The sequence below is a fragment of the Odontomachus brunneus genome, unplaced genomic scaffold (assembly GCF_010583005.1).
Source record: "Odontomachus brunneus isolate Ranch 3 - 2012 unplaced genomic scaffold, Obru_v1 Obru_scaffold_036, whole genome shotgun sequence".
NCBI classification, from domain to species: Eukaryota; Metazoa; Arthropoda; class Insecta; order Hymenoptera; family Formicidae; genus Odontomachus; species Odontomachus brunneus.
Genome location: NW_022639486.1, coordinates 662,581 through 683,235, shown reverse-complemented (window position 1 = coordinate 683,235; position 20,655 = coordinate 662,581). Strand labels below are relative to the sequence as shown.

The 20,655-nt window shown below is 48.6% G+C and overlaps 1 protein-coding gene across 2 annotated transcripts; it reads right to left on the bottom strand.

Moving 5' to 3' along the window:
- Window positions 1–30: 30 nt before the first annotated feature.
- LOC116843898 lies at window positions 31–11,444 on the bottom strand. 2 transcript variants are annotated; one of them, XM_032814791.1, is made up of 5 exons: window positions 7,897–11,444; window positions 2,691–2,812; window positions 2,270–2,509; window positions 1,942–2,181; window positions 31–1,465 (listed from the first exon to the last, which is right to left on the bottom strand). In XM_032814791.1, exons 1-5 carry the CDS (start codon window positions 9,324–9,326, stop codon window positions 1,371–1,373), a joined length of 2,127 nt encoding a protein of 708 aa, XP_032670682.1. In that variant the 5' UTR covers window positions 9,327–11,444; the 3' UTR covers window positions 31–1,370. The 2 variants fall into 2 exon arrangements, with proteins under 2 accessions (XP_032670682.1, XP_032670683.1); XM_032814792.1 differs by having other exon boundaries at window positions 1,946–2,181; window positions 7,897–11,443.
- Window positions 11,445–20,655: the final 9,211 nt, after the last annotated feature.

The window sequence follows — 20,655 nt, the reverse complement described above, 5'->3', positions numbered from 1 at the left end:
TTTTTCCTCACAAAATGGACATACCTTAAGTATATCTTACTGCAAATGAATTTATTTGTTCGCAATGTGACATGAAAATTTACATTATATACAACGACGATGTGTCGCAGAGAGCGTCAGACAAAAAAGATTATGCCTTTTTTATCCATACATATGAAATATACGATGTACGACGACTTTTTTCCTTAGCAAGCAGGGAATCAGGTAAAAACCCGATTGCGACCTCGTGGGCCGAATGCGGAAAAATTACCCCGACGCGCTCTTGCAAAAATATCCTACGAATTCACCCAACCACAACTGATAGACTCGGCAGAGAGTTCCAGGTTGCTTAATTATTAATCTAACACTATACTTAACATAAATATGTAAATATATAATCTTAAACTCTTTTACACACACATTTGTGGCTATATCAGTCATGGGCGTGTTGATACATTGTAGGCGAATGCATATAAGTAGTCGACAACGCTACTTTAGATCTAATCGTATGTACATTATGGATGCGATTACCTAAAAAGAAGAGATAGTGTACTTTAACGTACAAGAATTATCATACTGTGACCCCTTACCCTATTATAGCATATAAATAATTCTTTCTCTTAAGTTAATACCGAATAGCAGTCTCCATAGAAAACTTCTACAAGATCTTATCTTTATTTTTTACAGCTAAGCTGCTGCCGTGCGTTTTTCTCATAGGAGACGGCAGCGAAGTGTTTCTGGCTCTGGTCCTGTCTTTACCTGTGTACCAGCCTTTCGCTAAAATAGTCGGGATTCGATGGCAAAATTCGTGTTTTTCCGCTACTTCTCTCCCAGGCCGGTAATAATAATATGTCACATTATTTGATAAATAATCTCACGAATCTTTGATTACTCTTCAATTTATATTGTCTCTATGTTACTTTCTTATAATTATACTTAACGACCCAAGAATGCAAATCTATAATTAATTATATTCTCGTAAAGGATGCAAATAATTTACGACTATGAATATCGGCCTCATATTGTTGTTACTTTCTTCACGAGACTCTTTTCGTCTATTGTTATAACAAATTTTTTGATTCTAATGCTATACATTCTATTGTTGCGGGACTTATTTCTAAATGAAATTTTGGGGTAATCTCTCTCTCTCTCTTTCTCTTTTTCTCTCTCTCTCTCTCTCTCTCTCTCTCTCTCTCTCTCTCTCTCTCTCTCTCCCTCATCATTCCCTATACAATTTAAATTTTAATAATAAATTGCACATGTGTGTGTCTCTTTGCCTGCTAATGGCAAGTGTTTTTTGAGAACGACGATCACAACATAATTTAAGTCGGCTTCGTTCGTGTCGAAACGAGTTCGGTCGTTTTGCGATCCGATCGTTTTGTCACCTCTGTCTAGTGCCTGCAATTTTCATATGTGATTTTCTTGCCGTTCTCTATACGAACGTAATGAGTACAGGCTCGAACGAAGAGGGCAGGTATGCGCTGGGCTGTACAAAGAAAGAACAAATTTTCAGAACGAGAATCCAGAGACATAAAAACTTCTAAAAACTGACACAAATATATATATATATATATATATATATATATATATATATATATACACACACAGCAAACAAAATACGAAAGTTTACGAGAGAAAATCTTTAGTAATTTAATTTTTATCTTTAGCGAACGATCAAGTTACACAAATTCAAACACAAAACTTGAACACATGAGCAAACATGTATCCGGCACGTAAACATGTGTGGAGGAACTTATGTGTTATGCGTTATTCGAAATATCTACATATATATGTGTGTGTCTGTGCAAACATCTATCATTATGTTCTTTACGTGAACACATTGTTGTTTCCATGCGTTACTGCACGCACTGTTTAGTCTCACACGAAAGAAAGAGAGAAAAAATCTGCCAAGGGCAATCCAAAACTCAAAAAGGAGTTAGTATTGTTAGGCCACACACTCACATGCCTTCTGATCCAAATCGTGGTCACCGCAGGACGGCTGCTGGATATACAGAGTCGGTTTCAGCTTCTTTTCGTCAGCCTGCTGCTCTACCTGAATCACCAGGCCGTGATTGCTACCGTTGCCATGTGAGTTTCGCGAAGGCGGTCTCCAGAATTTCAAGCCTTCCTCTACATCCAGCACCAGATAACCGCCCTTGGCCGTCAGGGGCGTCAGGACCGAGTCCATCAGCCATCTTTTCGCTGTGGAGAAACGGACAAATCGGAATCTCCCCGAATTCTTGAGATACACGTCTGCGGAGATTCCCGCTCTAAAGGTCTAGACACTCACAGCGATATGTCTTGAGCGACTTCTTATAGTAAAAAACGGATATCCTGATCTTCTTCTCGCGAACCTCGTCCTGACCGAAGTCTCCGCTCATGGAGGTCGTGAGATTCTCCTGTGGCAACTTGTAAATCCGCAATTTCGCCGCTTTAATGTCATCGCTGGCGGTCAGATTCAATTGGAAATGCATGTTCATCAAAAACGGATCCGTCCACGCCTCGAAGTCCGTGTTTCGAGGTATTTGACCTACAAGGAATCATGTGTTCTTCTCAGCACATTCTAGAGAGCCTGTCACTGCCACGTATTCCTTCTTTTCTTACATATAAAATGTCATTTATTCCCGTTTCCCCTAAATATAACGTTCCGGCGGAGTAGGAACGCGCATTCTAAATTCATAATATTAACCCCTAGTTATCGAGCTACTCACAAGTAGGCGAAAACATGGTAAGCTTCTCGTGCTCAACTTCATTGGTGTTGTTCTTGCGACCCAATTTTCCAGTGTACAGTAAGATTCGCATCTTAATATCTTCGATTACCTTCTGACTCTCACTGCACAGACGGATCAAAGTTAATTAAGATACGCGGAGCGCCCAAGTGAAATTACGTATGATGTCATGCCAAGCTTTCAACATGATATGAAGCAGCAAGACGCAAGCGAATCCATCTCACAGTTCTATGCGAAATTGTGCGCGTCAGTGAAAGCCACGATTATTATATACGTTAATAACCATGTTGCAAAAAGCGTTTTTCTCAAGAGAAATCCCCGAGAAAGCGAAAATTCGAGTCAAGGCGGTTCAAACGGCAGAGGATTATTCTCTGCTTCGCTGATCAATAAAACAAAAATTTGTGTCAAGGTGTTTCGCGGCTGATTCGATCCAGAATAGCTCACTCCAGATCGAGGAACTCAGACATCTCGAGCGCCCGAGCGACGCTAGAGAGATTCTAAACATCTATTCTAGATGTTTTAAATACTAGCGGAACGTTCGGCCAGATCTATCGGCGGAGTTTGAGCGCGCGATGCGTGAGAATTAAGCAGACTTGGGTACGTGGAGTTTCGGAAGGACACGATCCGGAAAGGCACGTCCCGACTCAGACGACCTAGTGCAACGGCGCCTCGCGTCCGCCAGCATGGGAATTTTCACCTCAAGTTCCCGGCGAACTCTTCCGGGTGCCGACGCGGGCCAACGGACGATGGTCAGTGACCTACAGAGGCACGGTACGGCTCGGAGGCATTTATTACACGTTGCAGACAGCGGCTAGACAGTCGGCGGATACACCGGCACCCCAATCACCTCGACTTTCTGTCTGGTCTCGGAACCTTAACTTTTTTAAAGCCGCGTCTCGAATCTTAAGTCCACTCCCAGGACGTCTCGGCCAGCTCATTTGCATCACCCTACCTCGGCTGGCGATTTTTTCTTCGCCACTGGACGCCGGTCGTTCGCGTTCGCGTGACTCGAATTTCACGCCTTTCCTCGACGCGACGCATCGTATCCGTCGCCTTCGTGCGCTATTCGGAGTCGAGCTATTCTAATTTGCAGATCTCATCACGATGTGTAGACTCGCGGTTCTATACTTTTCGTACTGAACTTGTTTACTCGCGCCCAGGGCCTCACGGTCTCTCCGAAACCTTCGCCAACGGACACGGCGACGACTGTCGCGTTTCGAAAGACAATCGATCGGGATCGCGGAATTGCATAATAGATTCCTGAGTCGTTAACCAACGGCTAGTGAAATAGGTAAAAAGAACGACGGGGCAATGGGACGAAAGTGGAAAGAGAAGGACGAGGAGGATGAGCGTCGTTTCTCTACGTCATCGATGAGGACCGCAATGTTCGACGCCCACTCGAAGATTTCAGCGTAGCCTCCACGTCAACGACCTCGTTGGCTGCCCGAGCGCCAACCAGAGGAATGCATTTCCCTGAATGACGGGAAAGAGAAGAAAAGAAGGAGACGACACAGGGGAGAAGGACGAGAGAAGAAAGGAGCGCGTTCGACTACCACGAGAGAAACAAATCCCCAGCGTGAGAGCTGGAATGAACAGGGACAAGAATTTTCTCAATGACAGCGACCTCGTCCTCAAGTCCCGCGGGTCTGTCCCATTTTTTCCCTGCCGTCTGGGAGGAGTCGTTAAGAGGCTCGTTATGCTGGCTCCAACAGCATCCAAGGACCATATCTTTTTCTCTCTTCCTATCTCGCTCTCTTTCGAGGGGGGACCGTGAATATTAATTATTCCTTAACGAAGTTTCGACCGGTGGATAGTTCCTTGATATATTTCGTCTAGGATCATTCGAAGGTGAGGCCCCACCGTCGCAGCCACTCTGCCGCGAGGAGACGGCGGGGAAAAGTTACGGCGCTCTTCTGCGAAATCACGGGTACGGTATAACCGAGGGCCCTCATGTTCGATTCTAGGCATGCTCGTTAATCTAGCTGCGGCCAAGTCACGCGTTTCGCGCCGGCTCGTTGCGTACGTGCCACGTCTGTCCGCCGTCTGGGAAAGGGAAGGACCTGGAGAGTCTGGAGGCCGTTGCATCATGAGAACCGGCGGCCACGGTGGATCCTCCTCGTTCGTCGTAGGCCGGGTGTCGCGATAATGAAATTCACTGGAGCACGGCCGAGAGTCGGCCATTAGCGTTCGAAATTAGATAGAGAAACGGGGGAGAGCCTAGCGCGTCGCCGGCGAAAATGTTAACGCCCGGCCCGTCGGAATGTCGGTTAGCGCCTGCAAAAGGGAACGACGGCGGAAGAGAGGAAAAAAGAATTCGATAGAGAAAAAGAGAGAGAAAGAAAGAGAGACAGAATAGCGTAAAACGGTTCCTCGCGATAGGCCGACAACGCGTAACCAGCGTGGCGGCCTGATTGGGCCGTCCGTAAAAATGCACATTGCACCGTCTGGCGGTGCGACGGCTGCGGCGGGATGCAGGAGGCGCGGAGGGAGGAGAACGGTGGACCGAGGGGATCACCAGCGAAAACTTCCTCCTCGCTCCTCGTCGCGCGCACCGTCACTCCGTCTTCGTCGACATAGGAAGAGAGACGCATAGACAAGGTCAACGCATTAAATTGAAATGTGTTACGTAACCTCGTAAGAGAGTTCTAACTGCAGCCCGACTAGACACCCGGCGATTACGGGGGTGCTCAACTCGGTGTCTCGGCGGCTTGAATCGCGCGAGAAGAGACGACACTCGTCGTCGTCGTCGTCGTCGCTTCTCGAGCTCCTATTGTGTCCCGTCGCGAGAGAGGCCCAAGACTTGTCGCTCCAGACGCCCAGACGTGACATCTTCCCGTTCCTCACCTTCCTTTTTACTCCCTGTCGCCGTTTCATCCAACGTTCCACGCTTATCGCGCGCTCGAGGGAGAATCGCTAATCGTAAAACAATTACAGGACGGAGGCAGACTGGCACTTAAGATAAGGCAAATCGAGTATGCAATCGAGAAGAAATTCCGACGCGGCTTCAAATCTCGTAGTCTGCGCGCGACCAGTAACGCAGACGGGATCGTATAAAAATTCGCGATACCAGAGCGATAACCGGTGGATAAGGAATTAGGAGCGGAGACATTCCGCTATATACGTGTGTGTGTGTGTGTGTGTGTGTATGTGTGGGTGGGTGCGTGTGCGCGCACGAAGCTTCGAGGAGGAGGATAATAGCCGGAGGATCCGATGCAACCGCGTGCACGATCGTGCGAGGCACAAATGCATCGGCAACAGCACGCGCGGAGGACTCTCGAGACGGGCTACGCCAGTGCCGGCACGAATGCATTTACGCGTCTAGACTTAATAAAATAAAAGAAACGCCCGCGCACCCGCACGAGTGGGGCTGCGAGCGGCTGTGGGGGGAAGCGGGAGAGGGCGATTTAAAAACACAGCTAGAGACCGCAGCGGAATTTCCACCGCGTATCCTTCCTGACTGGTGAGCGCTTGTCCTAAACCTGTCCCACGCGAAAACTTTATATCGCGCCTTACGATTTCGGATTTATCCGCGCAAAACGCACGGCGACTCGGCCACTTCATTTTCGTGCGAATGGTTTCTCGCTCTCGGTCGTCCTGGAATTCAGAGGTTACCACGATACGATTTTTCGCGCGGGTCCGCGCGATGCGCGTCTCTGCACAATTGTGTCTCGCAGCGAGACATTATAAAGACGTCCCTCGTCGCGCAAACGTCATTTGCGTCGTCTCTGTGACGTAGTTGAACGAGTAAAAATCGGATCGAGTGGCAAACGCGCCGAGTATTATCTACTTAACGTGGAGGAAGATCTTAAAGCGCGGAATTTCCCTGAGCACGCACTTGTCGCATTTTTTCGCTTTTTTCTCCCCTCCCCCCTCTCCCCCGAACTTTTATCGGTCCATCGAGATATTTTTACGTGACGGGGGCAACGTTTTGCTGAGAGCGCCGATGCCGGCCGTTGTCGAGCGTCGTCGTCGTCGTCGTCGTCGCCGTCGACATCGGATTCTCGCCTCGTGCATAACGCATCGAATACTACAAATGTATACGAGACGAATGATGATAACGCGCACGTGCGCTCTCTATAACAGAGAGAAAAGAATGAACACATGAGAGGAAGGGCATTTAAGAGTCTAAACACGGATTTTGTTGCATAGAGATAATTAAATCTCTACACAGACTTGTGTTTAAGATCTCAAATGTCCTTCCTCTCACGTGTTTGATCGTATATCTTGAAGCCTTTAATTTAATTCTACAAAAAAAAAGAATTAATTGGCGCGTTGCGACCACGAATTCGCATGAGAGATGAGCACGGCGACCCTTCGCCGTATGTATCTGATCGCGATCTCCTCGAGATTGGAATTGCTCCGCGGCATCGATTGTGCAAGATTCGCAACAACAGTCTCTTGCGTCGTGAGAATGCGTATGACGATGCAATGGGATCGCACAGCAGAGAGTGAGGAACGGGGACTCGGGAGGCGTGGGGCGAATTGCTGCGAATAACATACACGAGCGAGATTTTCGCAACCTCCTGTTGACATCGGAGCCGCCGGGAGCCGCCGTCACACCACGTGGTGAACGCGGATGAATTATGTGCTTACATACTGCTCAAATTAGCAAAGCGCGGCGTCAACGGAAATCGTGCGGACGCATCTCTCCCAAGACGCGGGCGAAAACGCACTATCAACTTGGCTTGCAAAGGCGTGCAGCCATGCGAAACACGACGAGAGAAATGCATCGACGCGCGGCCAAGCAGCGATCCAAATGAGCAAAAGTGACTAATCGAGAAAAGTGCACGGCACATCGAACTCTTACCCATGAGGGCCTTCAGAGAGGCTTACCTGCCGAAGCTTGAGGTTACGTTTCGCCTAAAAGAAGCACGTGTTGCAAATACAACATGTTGTGAATACAAGTACTTGTAAATACTACGTGTTGCAAATACAAGTACATGTAAATACTACATGCTGTAAATACTAGGTTTGCGTTTCTGCAGAAAGCGAAGCGTGTGGTGAATGATATTTAATAGACAGGTGGCCAGGGACACGTGAGAAAGCGCGCGATCATCGGGGGACCCAGACCGGGTCTACTGAAGCTGCCTATAGGTCTACAGTGATCAGTAACGACGGACATTATTGTTTTTAGCGATTATGCATCTATTCCCGTACCATGAACAACTGTTTTCTCGTTTGGACTTACTTTTGACGATGAACGAGCGCCATTTGGTGACGGGCGGACTGATTCGTCAACGGCATTCTCTCCATGGACGTGTTGAGATTGAAGAGCCTCACCGGAGTGTCGTTCTGATACTCCAGGGTGTCGTTTTCGTTCTCCTCCGGAAGGTAGGCCAAGTTCGATTCCTCATAGTCCGATGTTCCGTTCTCATCGGCGTCTTCGTAACCCAACGAGTCCGCCAACGAGGGTATCACCCTGTAGACATCGTCCTCGACCCACTCCAGCCCCTCGTATTCGCTGATTTTCTTCTTGGACTCATCGTGGACGGATGAATTACTATCGTTCATCGAATCCGTTGTCGCGTCGGAGGTAGTGGCGTTAAGTGTGGTATTTATAATAACAGTATCGTTAGGTTCCGGGGACGCCATCATGGCGATGGAATGTTGGTTCTTGAGGAAATCTGGCTTGACGTCTCTGAGATTCCTCATCTGATATACTACGGGAAGTGGAGTGTATCCAACAGTCAAGGAAGAAGGCGAAGAAGAAGAAGAAGAAGATGGAGAGGAAGACGAAGCGTGAAAGGAGCTAGCAACGTTCTTGGAGGTCGTGTGTCTCAAGGTCGAGGGGGCGCGATGTTTCAGATCCTTCGAGACGAAGGCGTCCCGAAATCTCGGCCTCTCGTTGGAGCCGGAACTGGAATCGAACTCGGAATCGTCATAGCGGATCTTGAAGATCACGTGGGGCTCCATGGCGCGGTCGAAGTTCCGACGCAAGTTTCGTGACTGGTCCTGCTCCTTTGAGCTCTTAGACTCGTCCTCGTAATCGACAACCGCCTGTTCAGGCCACGACTGCTGCTGCTCGAGGTTGGAGGCCTGGTTCTCGTAATCGATCACCGCCTGTCGGTTGTACGTGTCGAAGTCGAAGTCGTCGTAGGAGGCCTGCTCCTTGTATCGGTTCTTCTTCCTCTCGCTCTTCGACACTTCGACGTCGGGGTCGTTGGATGAGGACGACTCGATCACCATCGAGTCGTACAACTTCTTTGTTTTCTCCTCGTCCTTTCGCCGGCTGAACTCCTGCTCGCGGATCGCCAGTATCTCCTCGAAGGTGTAGTTCAAGCTCTTGAGCAGCAGCATGTCGGCCGTGCTGAGATCGCCCGTGATTATCTTCAGTATCGCCTTCTCCAGCATTTTCTCGAGTCTCCGCGCGCTGAAGGGAGGCAAGTCCTTGCCGTCCACGGCGTCCGGACGCTTTTCGTCTCTCTTCGGTAATTCCGACCGCGTGATGTGGTCGGTAGATTTCTCGCTCGTCTCATCGACAGTGGATGCTCGCTCGACGAAATCCACGTGGCCGTTTTCCTTTCTATGCTCCGGATAATATCCGTGATGATGGTGAGACCACGCGCAGGTCGCGATGGACGCCAGTAAGAGAAGCGCGTAAAACTTCGCCATGCCCATTGTCGCGGCTCTAATGAAAATTCGACTGGATGCCGTTCGATCGCGACGACAGCACTCCAAGTTCTTCGGAAAATATAACTTCGACTTTGTGAAAATTTTACATGGATAAGACACGTCCTCAGAGAACACAATTAATGTCGCACTTCCGCCGATAATTAAAAACAATCTATCAAACTCGTATACAATCGAAAGTGAAGAAGAAACGCCTGAATTAACGATCAAATAACGAGTCTGGAGTTTACGGTAAATATTTCGCAGATTATTTAAAATCAACGCTAACGAACAAATGGTGCCCTGTTCGAAAGTGTCTCACCAAACTGTTTGAATCTACAAGAAAATGATCCAATTCAATCGAACCGACTCGCAGAAGAGATATCGAGTCGCGAGAATCTCGTGGAACTAGTTTGGCGCGGGCGCAGTCTGGAAATAATTGCGGTAATGTCGCGGAAATCGTAGCAATCTCCGAATTTCTGCAGCCGTAAACCACCGGCAATGTTTGCCCCCTCGTCTCCCGTCGATCTTCTCGTCTCTCTTCGTACGTCTCAATGTCCGAACGGCCGATATTCGACTTGTCCTCGCTTGCGATTTGAATTTCGCTCACCTCGCGGTATCACGGAGGGAAACGGTCAGCGCGATCCACAGCCGTGGCACGGAAAGTGCGCGTCTCCTGGTTCTTCGTACTTTCGTGGGTGGGTTCTTCGAGAGGGTCACCTCGTCGCGATGATCTCCGTGATAGCTACTCCGTCACCTAGCTGCGGCGCTTCTCGAGCTCGGGGCAACTCCACAGCACGTCCACGTGAAGACGAGGAAACCGTTTCGTACGGAGGCGCGTTAGCGAACTGGACCGTGATTGGTCTGCAGACGGTCGCGGACTAAGTTCTAATCGCACGAGGAAGGCGCGAGGTGCGTAAGTAGGAAGGATTCGTAGTATGCGTGTGTACGCTCTGAGCAGTAAGTCTCAACTGAGCCGTGCTCTGGCCAGCTCACAGACATAATTCTGTCTACTCACTAATTCCGAGACAACCACGAAGCCGCGAGAGGAGACGCGCCGGTGTTACTACGATGACTCCTTTTTTCTTCCCTCTCCTCCCCTCCTCTCTCTCTCTCCGTCTATCTCTCTTTCTCTCTTCTTCTCTTTCTATCCGTCTCTCTCCCGTTCTCTCCCTCTCCCTCTTTCTCTTTCTCTCTCTCCACCACCGCCGCCTCTCACGGCTCCACTCTTTCTCCTCCACTCGTTCAAACCTGGGTAACCCCTTTTCCTCGCACACCGAAATCCCGCGGAGGACAGCCTTTTCTCTCCTCGCGACGTTTCACCTCCTTCTTCTCCTGCCCCTTCCTTCACCGCCCGTCGCTTCCTCCTCTTTTTCGTTCTCCTCTTTGTGTTCTTACTCTTCGGCGCGCGCGAATCCGTCTTTCCGACTAGTGACTACCAGAAGAACGCGCCAAATCGGATTGATCCGCTGACCAAATTCCCGATTACCCCGATCTCTCGTTCACGGGCGTCTTCTATCGCGTCACATCCGAGCGCGACTGCTGTCACTTCGAATTTCGCAAATCTCACTCGCCGCCGACCGTCGGCCCGGTGTCTCGCACAGGCAGGTAGACCACGCGGATCCTTGTACATTCGCACCTGAAGATCTACATGCCGATGTCTACGTCCAAATCCTTCTTGCGAATTGATCGTCCAAAATTCTTCCTTCTCTCGCCGCAGTTGCAAATGACACTTCACGCGAGCGCGTTGGGCTGCCAAAAACCGATCTCTTACTGAAAGTCTACTCAAAGTCGATCGATCACACGACGATCCTTTTCAGCGGCGCGGTACCGTGTCGGTCGCGAATATTTCGATCAATTCGAGAGAGGAACGGGAAGAGAAAGAGTTTCTCTCCTCTTCGTCTCTTTCCACGAAGTCTCGGCCATTCGGCGAGATAAAGTTTGTCTGATTGAACGGCTTCGAAGAACGTTGCGACGAAATGCGAAAGAAATGAAGATAAAAAAAAGAAAGAACAGGTAAGAGGGAATGTATACGACGGGGACGCACGAGGTCTGACGAGAGAAATGTGCAAGGAGGCTCGTCGTGTTCGGATGGTCGTTTCAGGGGCAGCCACGTACGACTTTATAGGGTGTCTCCCTCTCCGCTGTCTAGACGAATCGAAAGATATGATCTTTGAATCATAATGTATCGCTTTTAATAAATGCAGCCTCTGCGTGCGTGCGTGAAAATACGATGCGTAGCAACACACGCCGACGGCGAGAATCCGCTGGACGCGCGAAGTGCCGAAAAAAAGAACAAAATAAAAGAAAACCGAAACTCGAGGAGCAGAATATCGATCTGAGGAATCGTAATTTCTGAAATCAATAGAGGATAGTAATATTTTCTCTGAAAATATCGTAACAGTTGAGACGACAACGCAATCTATAAACTATTTCCACGAGAACGACGACACTGATTCGTGCGCTCTCTCTCTCTCTCTCTCTCTCTCTCTCTCTCCAAAGATGAGAAATCTGGACGGAATTAAGAATAGATACGCCCCCGAGTGAGCTCGTAAATCCGTACTTTTGTATCCAGCTTAACGCAAATTGCTGTGACGCGATCAAATCTGCGAATTGGACCCGACAGAATCTGTGAATTCGACACAACAGAACACAGTATCGAGGGATCCTCGTTGAGAAGTCGCGAGTGCTATTTTCACGAAAATTCCGCAGCGTTTAACAGCAGCGTTTTTCTTTCGACGTATAACGCTTTTAGCGTATCGACTACTACCAATATTTTTGAACCATCGATCAAAGAAGAAACCATTGTTCTTATATCTCTGTGTTATATATTTCCCGACATAGACCTCTCTGTCACATATGCATAGATAGATAGACAGATAATTTTATTTTCCTCCTAGAGCGCTTCCTCTGAGAACGTCGCTGCTGGAGTTAGATAGAGAGTTATCGATGCAGATAAATGCAGCCTCTGCGTGCGTGCGTGAAAATACGATGCGTAGCAACACACGCCGACGGCAAGAATATAGTAGATAAAGAAAAAGAATATAGTAGATAAAGAATATAGTAGATAAAGGATGAAAGAAAAAGAAACAAAGATAAACATATAAACCCAAGATAATGATAAGATGATGTATGCAGGATGGGGTAACGCGTCGTTAGAAGAACAAATGCGATTCATCTTTTCTGCAGTTCGACTCGCAAAGTTGTCAGAGACGGCTGACGATTATGCAAGGAAAAGGAGTGGAATGCTAGCGGTAAACAAATCGATGAATCGGGACCAAACGACGTAACCACTTATTCACCCCTGTTGAAACCCAGCCTGGCCGACAACGGTGTCTGGTGGGGGGCCACGTGTGTCGAAGGAAGTGCATTGCGGTGTCCCGGACACGCACACACGTTTCCCACGTATACCTCGTGCTCGATCTCACACGTACACGGTGCACGCTTAAATTACGTGCGTGTGGACGCGCGTGACTTCTCTACGGGGACTGAATGTGCCTCTTCTTAAATACGTCCGTAATCATCGGCCCCGTCTCAAATCGCTCCCATTCGTACGAGCCTCGACTAACGAAGGACGACACGAGCGAGACCGTCTCCTCGCGTCGCGACGATTAACATTAACTCGCCATGTGCGGCCCGATTAACAAAAGATACGACGGCGATCTCAGGAGATGTGGTCGGTCTCTTTCTGGAACTAGAACTAGAAAGAGGCCAAATGTCAGCCGACGCGCGGTTAAAATTAAACGACGTTAGTGAAACTGGCTATTTCTAGCTCTAGTCTCGGGTGGAGACGGTTGAATCGGTTCAACTACAGCCACTTCTCTCGCTCTGACCCCAGAGAGAAGAGAAGAGAGAAAGAGAGATAGAGAGACAAAGAACGAATTAAGCTGAGGTTAAAGTTAAGCGACGTTGTCGATGAAACCGGCCCTTAGACTTTGAAGACACGTCGGGTATATAAAGTATCCACGTGCGATCACGCGCGGGCGTGCAGACACGCGGGCTTAACTGCGCACAGCGCAGTCGGAGGGTTATAGGGTGAGTGAAGGAGAGACACACACAATGCAATTTGATCCCGTGTACGAAAGACGACGACGACGACGACGACGACGACGACGACGACGACGACGACGACGACGACGACGACGACGACGGCGGCAGCGGCGGCCGGGGTGCAACGGCTGTCTGACGTCACCACCGAATTCTCCGTCGCGGATCGGACATGCGGACAGACAATCTGGCGCGCGTCTAGACGTACCAAAATAAATAACGCGGGGCCTCGCCTCGCCAAGTGAAATTGTTGTTCGCACTTGTAACGCGCTCGTTCGTCGTCCTTGTCCGTGGCGCGTCTCCCAGCCTCGTTGGCTCATGGGGGATGCCTACGGAGGGACAGAGACCGAGAGATACCCACGAGTCCTTCCGCTCAATGCGTCACGGGACCGTGAACGGCGGACGTCGTGGCCGAATGTGTAACGTGGCGAATATTACGCAAAGCCGCAAGAGATTAGCCGTGTTATGTGCCGGAGCGTCTGACGGAGATTGATGATGTTTCGCGCGAGTCGGCCAAAGGATTGACTCGTAGGACCGGACAGTAGTGGAGAATCTGCGCATTTGTGACTCGAGTCGCTGCGTGATGGTCACGGCGGAGGAGTCCCTTCGCAAACTGGTCGCAAGCGACACCGATTAATTCGCGGGGATTTCGGCCCCGTAGACAGACCGGTCGGTCTACGACGGAATCTGGATTGGCCCTAAAGTCACGGCAAGTCCGCCACGACACCATCGGTGGGATTAGGTCGTGCGAAAAAAGTCGATGATGGGTGCGCGCGCTCCGGCGAAGTTTTCGCGACGCGATCGCAAATAACCGGCATAACACCGGCGACCGGTGTTTCTCGGAATTGTTTTCATAGTCCGGGAGGGAGGATAATGTACGAGGCGTCGGCTTCCCGGCGATGATGCGGACAACATGATGGGACAGGAAGAACGAGAGAGGCATCGCCGCAGAAAAAGCAGCGCGTAAACACGGGGGGGCCTCACGACGTCGTCGGGGAACGTCGTCTCACCTGGCGTCGAGAGTCGCGACGTGATGCATCCGAGATACGCCTTCCCTAATGACAGAGTCTCCGTTCCCCTCGGCCCCTTGCTCGTTCTCTCTTCTCCTTACCTCACCGGAGGGTCAGGAGGGGGGACGTCCAAGTGAGAATTTAAGACGCTCTGCCCACGCGCGCCAAATTATTCCGCCTTATGCCCGTTTCCCCCGATCGGAATTGTAAAAAAAGAAGGTCCACCGACGCTGGCCGGATCGCCGATCGGACCGGCGGGGCCCGCGAGCCGGCCGGCGGTGGTAGCGGTGTGGTAGCAGTGAGATCGGGGAGGAGGGAAGGGGGGCGCACGGGGGAAGGCGGAGAAACAGAACGAAAAAGAAATGGAAATCGTGCAATTTGCATGGTCTCCTCCGTCTCTCCGGCCACTCTCGGCCCTCGTCGACGTCTTTCGCCGCGAGAGAACGGAGGCAGACGGCAATCGAGATAAGGTCTCCTCTCGAGTTCCGTCAGGGGATACTACTCTCTTGGTCCGCCTTCCCGCTTCTCTGATCGCTTCGTGGAATCGGGATTTGAATTTCGGAGCGGATTGCGCAATCCGCGCGTCGGCACCCACGCGCGCAACGCAATCGTCTTCGACCGGCCAGTCATTTTAAACCCGATACCCGCCTATCGGGAACACGCAAATCGCCGGAGAAGAGATTGGGAAGATCTCTCCCTGTCGTCCCTCTCTCCCTCTCCCCCTTCCTTCCTACGACGTCCCCTCGCCCCCCGCGTTTGGTCCACGGAATTGCCGTCCGTTTGGCTCTCTTGACTTTCGATATTTCGCGAGCGCAAGACAGAGACGCTGTCGGAAAGGAATGCAAGCGCACTTTTTTTTTTAACTTCTAAGCTAGACGTATAAACTTGCTGTGTGCGCATTTTTAGATCGAGGAGCGTGTGGGAGACCAAATGCGTTCAATTGTTCAGAAAACTGCCGAAATTTGGAACGAAGGATCTCTCGCCAATCAAGGAGATACGGACGCGGGGAGAAATGGCGAAGCTATAATTTCTCGCGACCTCGCGATTAGTCGGAGATACTACGCACCGGCATAGAGCCGCATGCCCGAAATACCGAAGCGCAAATCGATAAGGGGACACGTGCGCGAAAGTAAATGCCGGAAATCCGGGTCTGGCGTCCTTAAACGGAGTGATGTAACATCGCCAGACCGGGTGACGAATATCGGAAGTGACGCAGGGGAGTTACAAGATGGAACACGAGCCTCTCGCAGCCGCCGAAGCTGTGTCGCGTGCTGCGACAGACGATGACGGATAAATCGGACACGCGACATTCCAGCGAAACCGGAGGGAAACATAAGAAGAAATAGAAGAACACGAGGAAGCGAGCGTACGCGCAGTCACGTACGTTCCGTCTGGTTAAATCGCATAATGACGAGGTGCCTGCCTAATCGCGAATTATGTCGCGGATGCGCGCGACGACGGATCGTCGTCGCGGACACCGTCCTATTATGTAATTCCGACTTACGTCTGCGCGCCGGTGCCGTCTTCGGTCTGATGAGCTGCATAATTTTCCCATTGTTAATTACAGTAGAAAACAGCGAGGAGCCGCAGCATCGTGCAGCGTAAAAAATAAAATAAAATAGAGAATTAAATTTAAATAAAAAATCAATTTGAATTAAATTGAAAAACATATTAAATTGCATTAAAAATAAGATAATTTTTTTTAATAATCTATTTTTAGTTAGGTTGATAACCAGCGAGAATTCGCGGCGTCACGACTCATGCAGCGTGAAAAACAAAATAAAATAGAGAATTAAATTTAAATAAAAAATCAATTTGAATTAAATTGAAAAACATGTTAAATTGCATTAAAAATAAGATAATTTTTTTTAATAATCTATTTTGAGTTACGCTGATAACCAGCGAGAATTCGCGGCGTCACGACTCGTGCAGCATGAAAAAACAAAATAAAATAGAGAATTAAATTTAAATAAAAAATCAATTTGAATCAGATTGAAAAATATATTAAATTGAATTAAAAATAAAATAAAATATGTGTGAAATGAAATATCTCGAGACTGAGAGAAAAATTGTGCAGAATCCTCAAGTTTTCATCTGTTGAAAGGTATTTCGAAGTAATCTCTCTCGGGCACAGATTCTGCGGATTCGAGCAGACTCGTGCACGCGTTTCTGCTCCGAACGAAAGGCTCAAATTCGATGCTGCTGTTTTCGAGGCAAGAGAGGCGATAAGAAGTGGCGCGATGCGTATGCTGGCGACGTTTGAACGAGTCGACGGCGTTTGAAACCTGCGGAGGTGGCGCGCGCGGAGGAGCGTAGGGCGGAGGAGCAAAGGAAGGACAGGGCGGTGGAATTCCGCGGGATATTCAATTTTTTTCTGGCCGCTCGTGTGTCTGTGTTCAGCGGTACGTAGGTCAGCGGGGTTTACTATTTCCGCGCGCGAGGCAGCGAGTCCGCATAATATCCGCGCCTCGGATTCGTCTGGGAGAGTCGCGACCATGGATATAGTATACATGGACTCCGAATGTCCTATGTTCTGTCGTCTAATAGAGTGAGTCTAGAAAAAGAGCGAGAATAGAGGGGCTATAGTTTTCTTCCTATTTTGTCACTTTTTTATCGTGCGTGCATCCACTTCTCGTTTCCATAATATTGTAGAACGCAACAACATCCCGACTAGACTGGCAAGTAAAAGTCTTAAATCTTATTGCACACTTTGTCTGTGCAGAAAAAGACAGAGAACAGAGGGGCTGTACATATTGGCTTCTATTTTCTGACTATATGCGGAGTCTATGTATATTATGACTATAGTCTCTTTCTACATGTTGGCTTCACTTTTCCGTATGCGTGGCCGTATACGGGGTCCATGTATACTACGTCCATGGTCGCCACACATTATTTGGCGCTTAACACGACGGCGCGTCTCGATGCCTTCCGGCTGCCCGATGATTTCAATAATATATACGGGAACGGCGCGCGCGCTACGCCTCGGCTTTTGCCGAGCCGCGTTTTTCGCATTTGGCCATCCGCGTTGTTTTTGGCACAACATCAAAGATCTAAAGCTGGAGCTTGCCTAGCTTCGCCGCGCCCGCGCGAAGAAAAATAGAACGGTTTCCGCATAGATTCAAGGCCGCGGCATATTAGACATAAACAAAAAGAATTTATCGCGCAAATAGTCGGGACTAGCGATAATCGAACGGGATCGAACGTGGAATGCGACGATCAAATTAGAATCCCAACGGCGTCGCTCAATTTTCCGCTTGCTGATTCGTTTGCTGATCGCCGATCTGTATGCTGATCGTCGATCTGAATCGAATTATCGCCGTGAGCTTCGATATGACAGTCTTGCGAACGTGTCACACGCGATCCTTCTCGCACGCGACGAACGATCGTTCAGGGTCGCAAACTGTCGGAGATTAATTCCTTCGTCTCGTAGATCTTCGTCTCTCTTCCTCGAGTGGCAGCGGACCACGCCGTTTGTAAATAGCACCAAGTGTAAAACATTCGGCAGACTAAACACATTATTACGTCACGTGACAGTGTCGAAAAAGGAGTCCAAGCGGAATATAATCCTCTAATAAAAACGGACCTTACGTCGGCGAAAAATGTTGTCGTGTGTGTGTCCGTAGAAATTACGCTGATGCAATCACAACATTTATTTGTCCACTCGCAAAAGTCCTACGGGAGGTGCGATTCTCTCCAACATCGGAGGAATGAATCTTACAGTTCGACACTTGTTCTCCCTCAGTTAATTTACGACACCCTCGCTCCGTGGAGCAGATCTAAGAAACCCGAGTTTATCAAGTGTAATGAAGAACGCTTACAGAGAGGAAAAACTCGAGCCGTCGCGCACAGCTTCAAACAAAAATTCGAACACCACATTCTCGGCATATAATGGCATCTTCTCGTCGCGTCTCGACGAGATAAGCAAAGGCATCATCTTCCCGATTTTTTTGCTCCTCGACAGCAGCCAGACAGTGTAGCCTTGGGAGCCTCCGATTACTCGGACTTCCTGCTTCGCGTTTTGCAAGGCTACCTAACTTTGTGTAAATTTAATAACAAACCCGCGGTGCACCTTGGATTCTGCGAGACACACTTTAGGCGGGCGGTTTCTTTTTTAGACTAATTTACTAGTACTCGAATTTATTATGGCTGTTATGGTCGCACGCACTTGAAGAAAAAAGACATGGAGATGAGAACAAGTTACAACTGCACGAGCTTTGTATGCATAATTAACATAGCTCTTAATGAACTATTTTAGTAGTTGTGTCGCAGCAAAAGCTGAATAGTTACGAGAACTATATAATTCTCGTAACAACATCTAGCTTTCGTTGCAATAATTGCAAAACAGTTGATCAAGCTGTATATATATTGATTTTGCATGCAAAATCAATATATCTCTACTCCTCATCTCTACTCTCAATCTTTCATGTTAGAGCGCGGATCGCATATTTTTAAATAATTAATACGGTCATGCATTCGTAGATTCGTTGCAAATATCGTTAATGTAACGTAATTCAAGACGTATTCGTACAAGATTTCGTTTCGAAGTTACACGCGCGATTAGAAGCAAAATTTGTATTATCTGCCTATCAGTTCCTGACTGATCAGTATGTATTATCAATCCCTGACTGGGTTTCGAAAGGTGCACTATCGACGCCAAGTCCAATAGGAAGTCGTCATATTCAGGTCGGTCATTTTACATCGGAACATCGAATAGATATCGTATATCCGTAGCTATGCACGCGTATTCAATTAATCCTGGTTTAATCTTATCGAATAACCTTCGTTCTTTGAAGATACGTTCATCGGGAAAAAATGCGCTCAATAAAGTAACAACAGGTTGATATTATCACGGCGGCTCACAACACAATCGCGCATACTGCAGTTTACTGCAACCTTGTGCAGATAACTATACTAAATGCTCAATCTTCCCGATCTCAAATAATTACTGTACACAACCGTGCTCGAAAATGTTACAGCAGTAACGAAGAACAATCGCACATCCGTCTCTATGTTCATTGAGAACTTTGTTTCCCTTCTCTCAATTTGAATCACGCTCTTTGCCAGCCACGACTGAAAGGATCTCTCGTCATTTGCAAGCGACGCGTTCGCCTTTATACGAATCTCACGATTCGTATTCCATTCGACATTATTCCCGAAAAATACACGCGCACGTACTGACTGGTGAACACCGTGGATAAAATATATGACTTTATCGGAAGACGAATACAAACACATCGCAAACGAATACAAAATACCACACATATTATATGGTCGGTTCAACGTAGCCGACTTGCCGAATTCCGCGATGTCATACGAAACGCAAGTTATGTCCCGCCGTTCCGGAGTAACGTTTCGTTCCTTCCTTTTATCCTCTTCGCCGGTACAGGAAGCGTTATGATTGGCCGCGATGCGCCTATTATACGCAATTACGAAACGTACATCGCGCGAGAACAGATTTTTCCTCCGTTCGCGGAGGCTCTCTCGCAGCCTCGTCTTCCGGTTTAGTTCTCCAGTTTCTATGTAGCCGTCCGGCTCGTCCTCGTGGCAGCGCGATTAACTGCACACACGGCTGCGCGCAATCGCCGAGCTTCTCCGCGCGCGAGAATTTTTATGCACCTGTTTTGAATTGCGCCTCACGCATGCATCCATGCGGCCGGGCCTCGCAGCGATCCGTTAAGAGGAGGAGACGCATCGCGTGATCGCCCGTGCACATATGCGCGTGTGAGAGAATGATGCGCGAGAAAATCTTTCGTTGGCTTTTTGGTGCTGACCGACTACCACGAGCCGGTAGTTTGTTCCTCGTTAACGACGAGATAAATAATGGGGAAGTTTAGTGTAGAAGATACATAATTCGCGAAGCCGGCTCGATAAGAAAACACGTAATGAGTGTGATGCTATGTATTAAGAAGCGGAAAAGAGCTACGGCCGAGCCAGTTTCGCCGGAATGATTGAAGCACTTTGTATGGTCATAATGATACAGAAGATAAATCGTGGCATTGACAGTATCGTGGCGCGGGATAAACAAAATTCCGCGCATTCCGTGTTGTTCCGAAAACCTCACGGGTATCGCATAACGATGATGCGTGGATTATGTGTATGATGAGATACTTCAATATGAATGGCAACGCACGACTCAGAGGCGTTACGTAAACATTTGCTGACGGGTATCTTTCTCCTTTTTTTCCACACGTATAGATAGCGCAACGTCTAAAAATACAAAAGAGAGAGAGAGAGAGAGAGAGAGAGAGAGAGAGAGAGAGAGAGAGAGAGAGAGAGAGAGA

Coding starts and splice junctions, on each gene's coding strand:
- LOC116843898 (XM_032814791.1), bottom strand. CDS start 9,326: ATGGGCATGGCGAAGTTTTACGCGCTTCTCTTACTGGCGTCCATCGCG. Junction 2,510..2,690: donor TACCATGTTTTCGCCTACTT/GTGAGTAGCTCG, acceptor GATTCCTTGTAG/GTCAAATACCTCGAAACACG. Junction 2,182..2,269: donor GTCGCTCAAGACATATCGCT/GTGAGTGTCTAG, acceptor GTTTCTCCACAG/CGAAAAGATGGCTGATGGAC.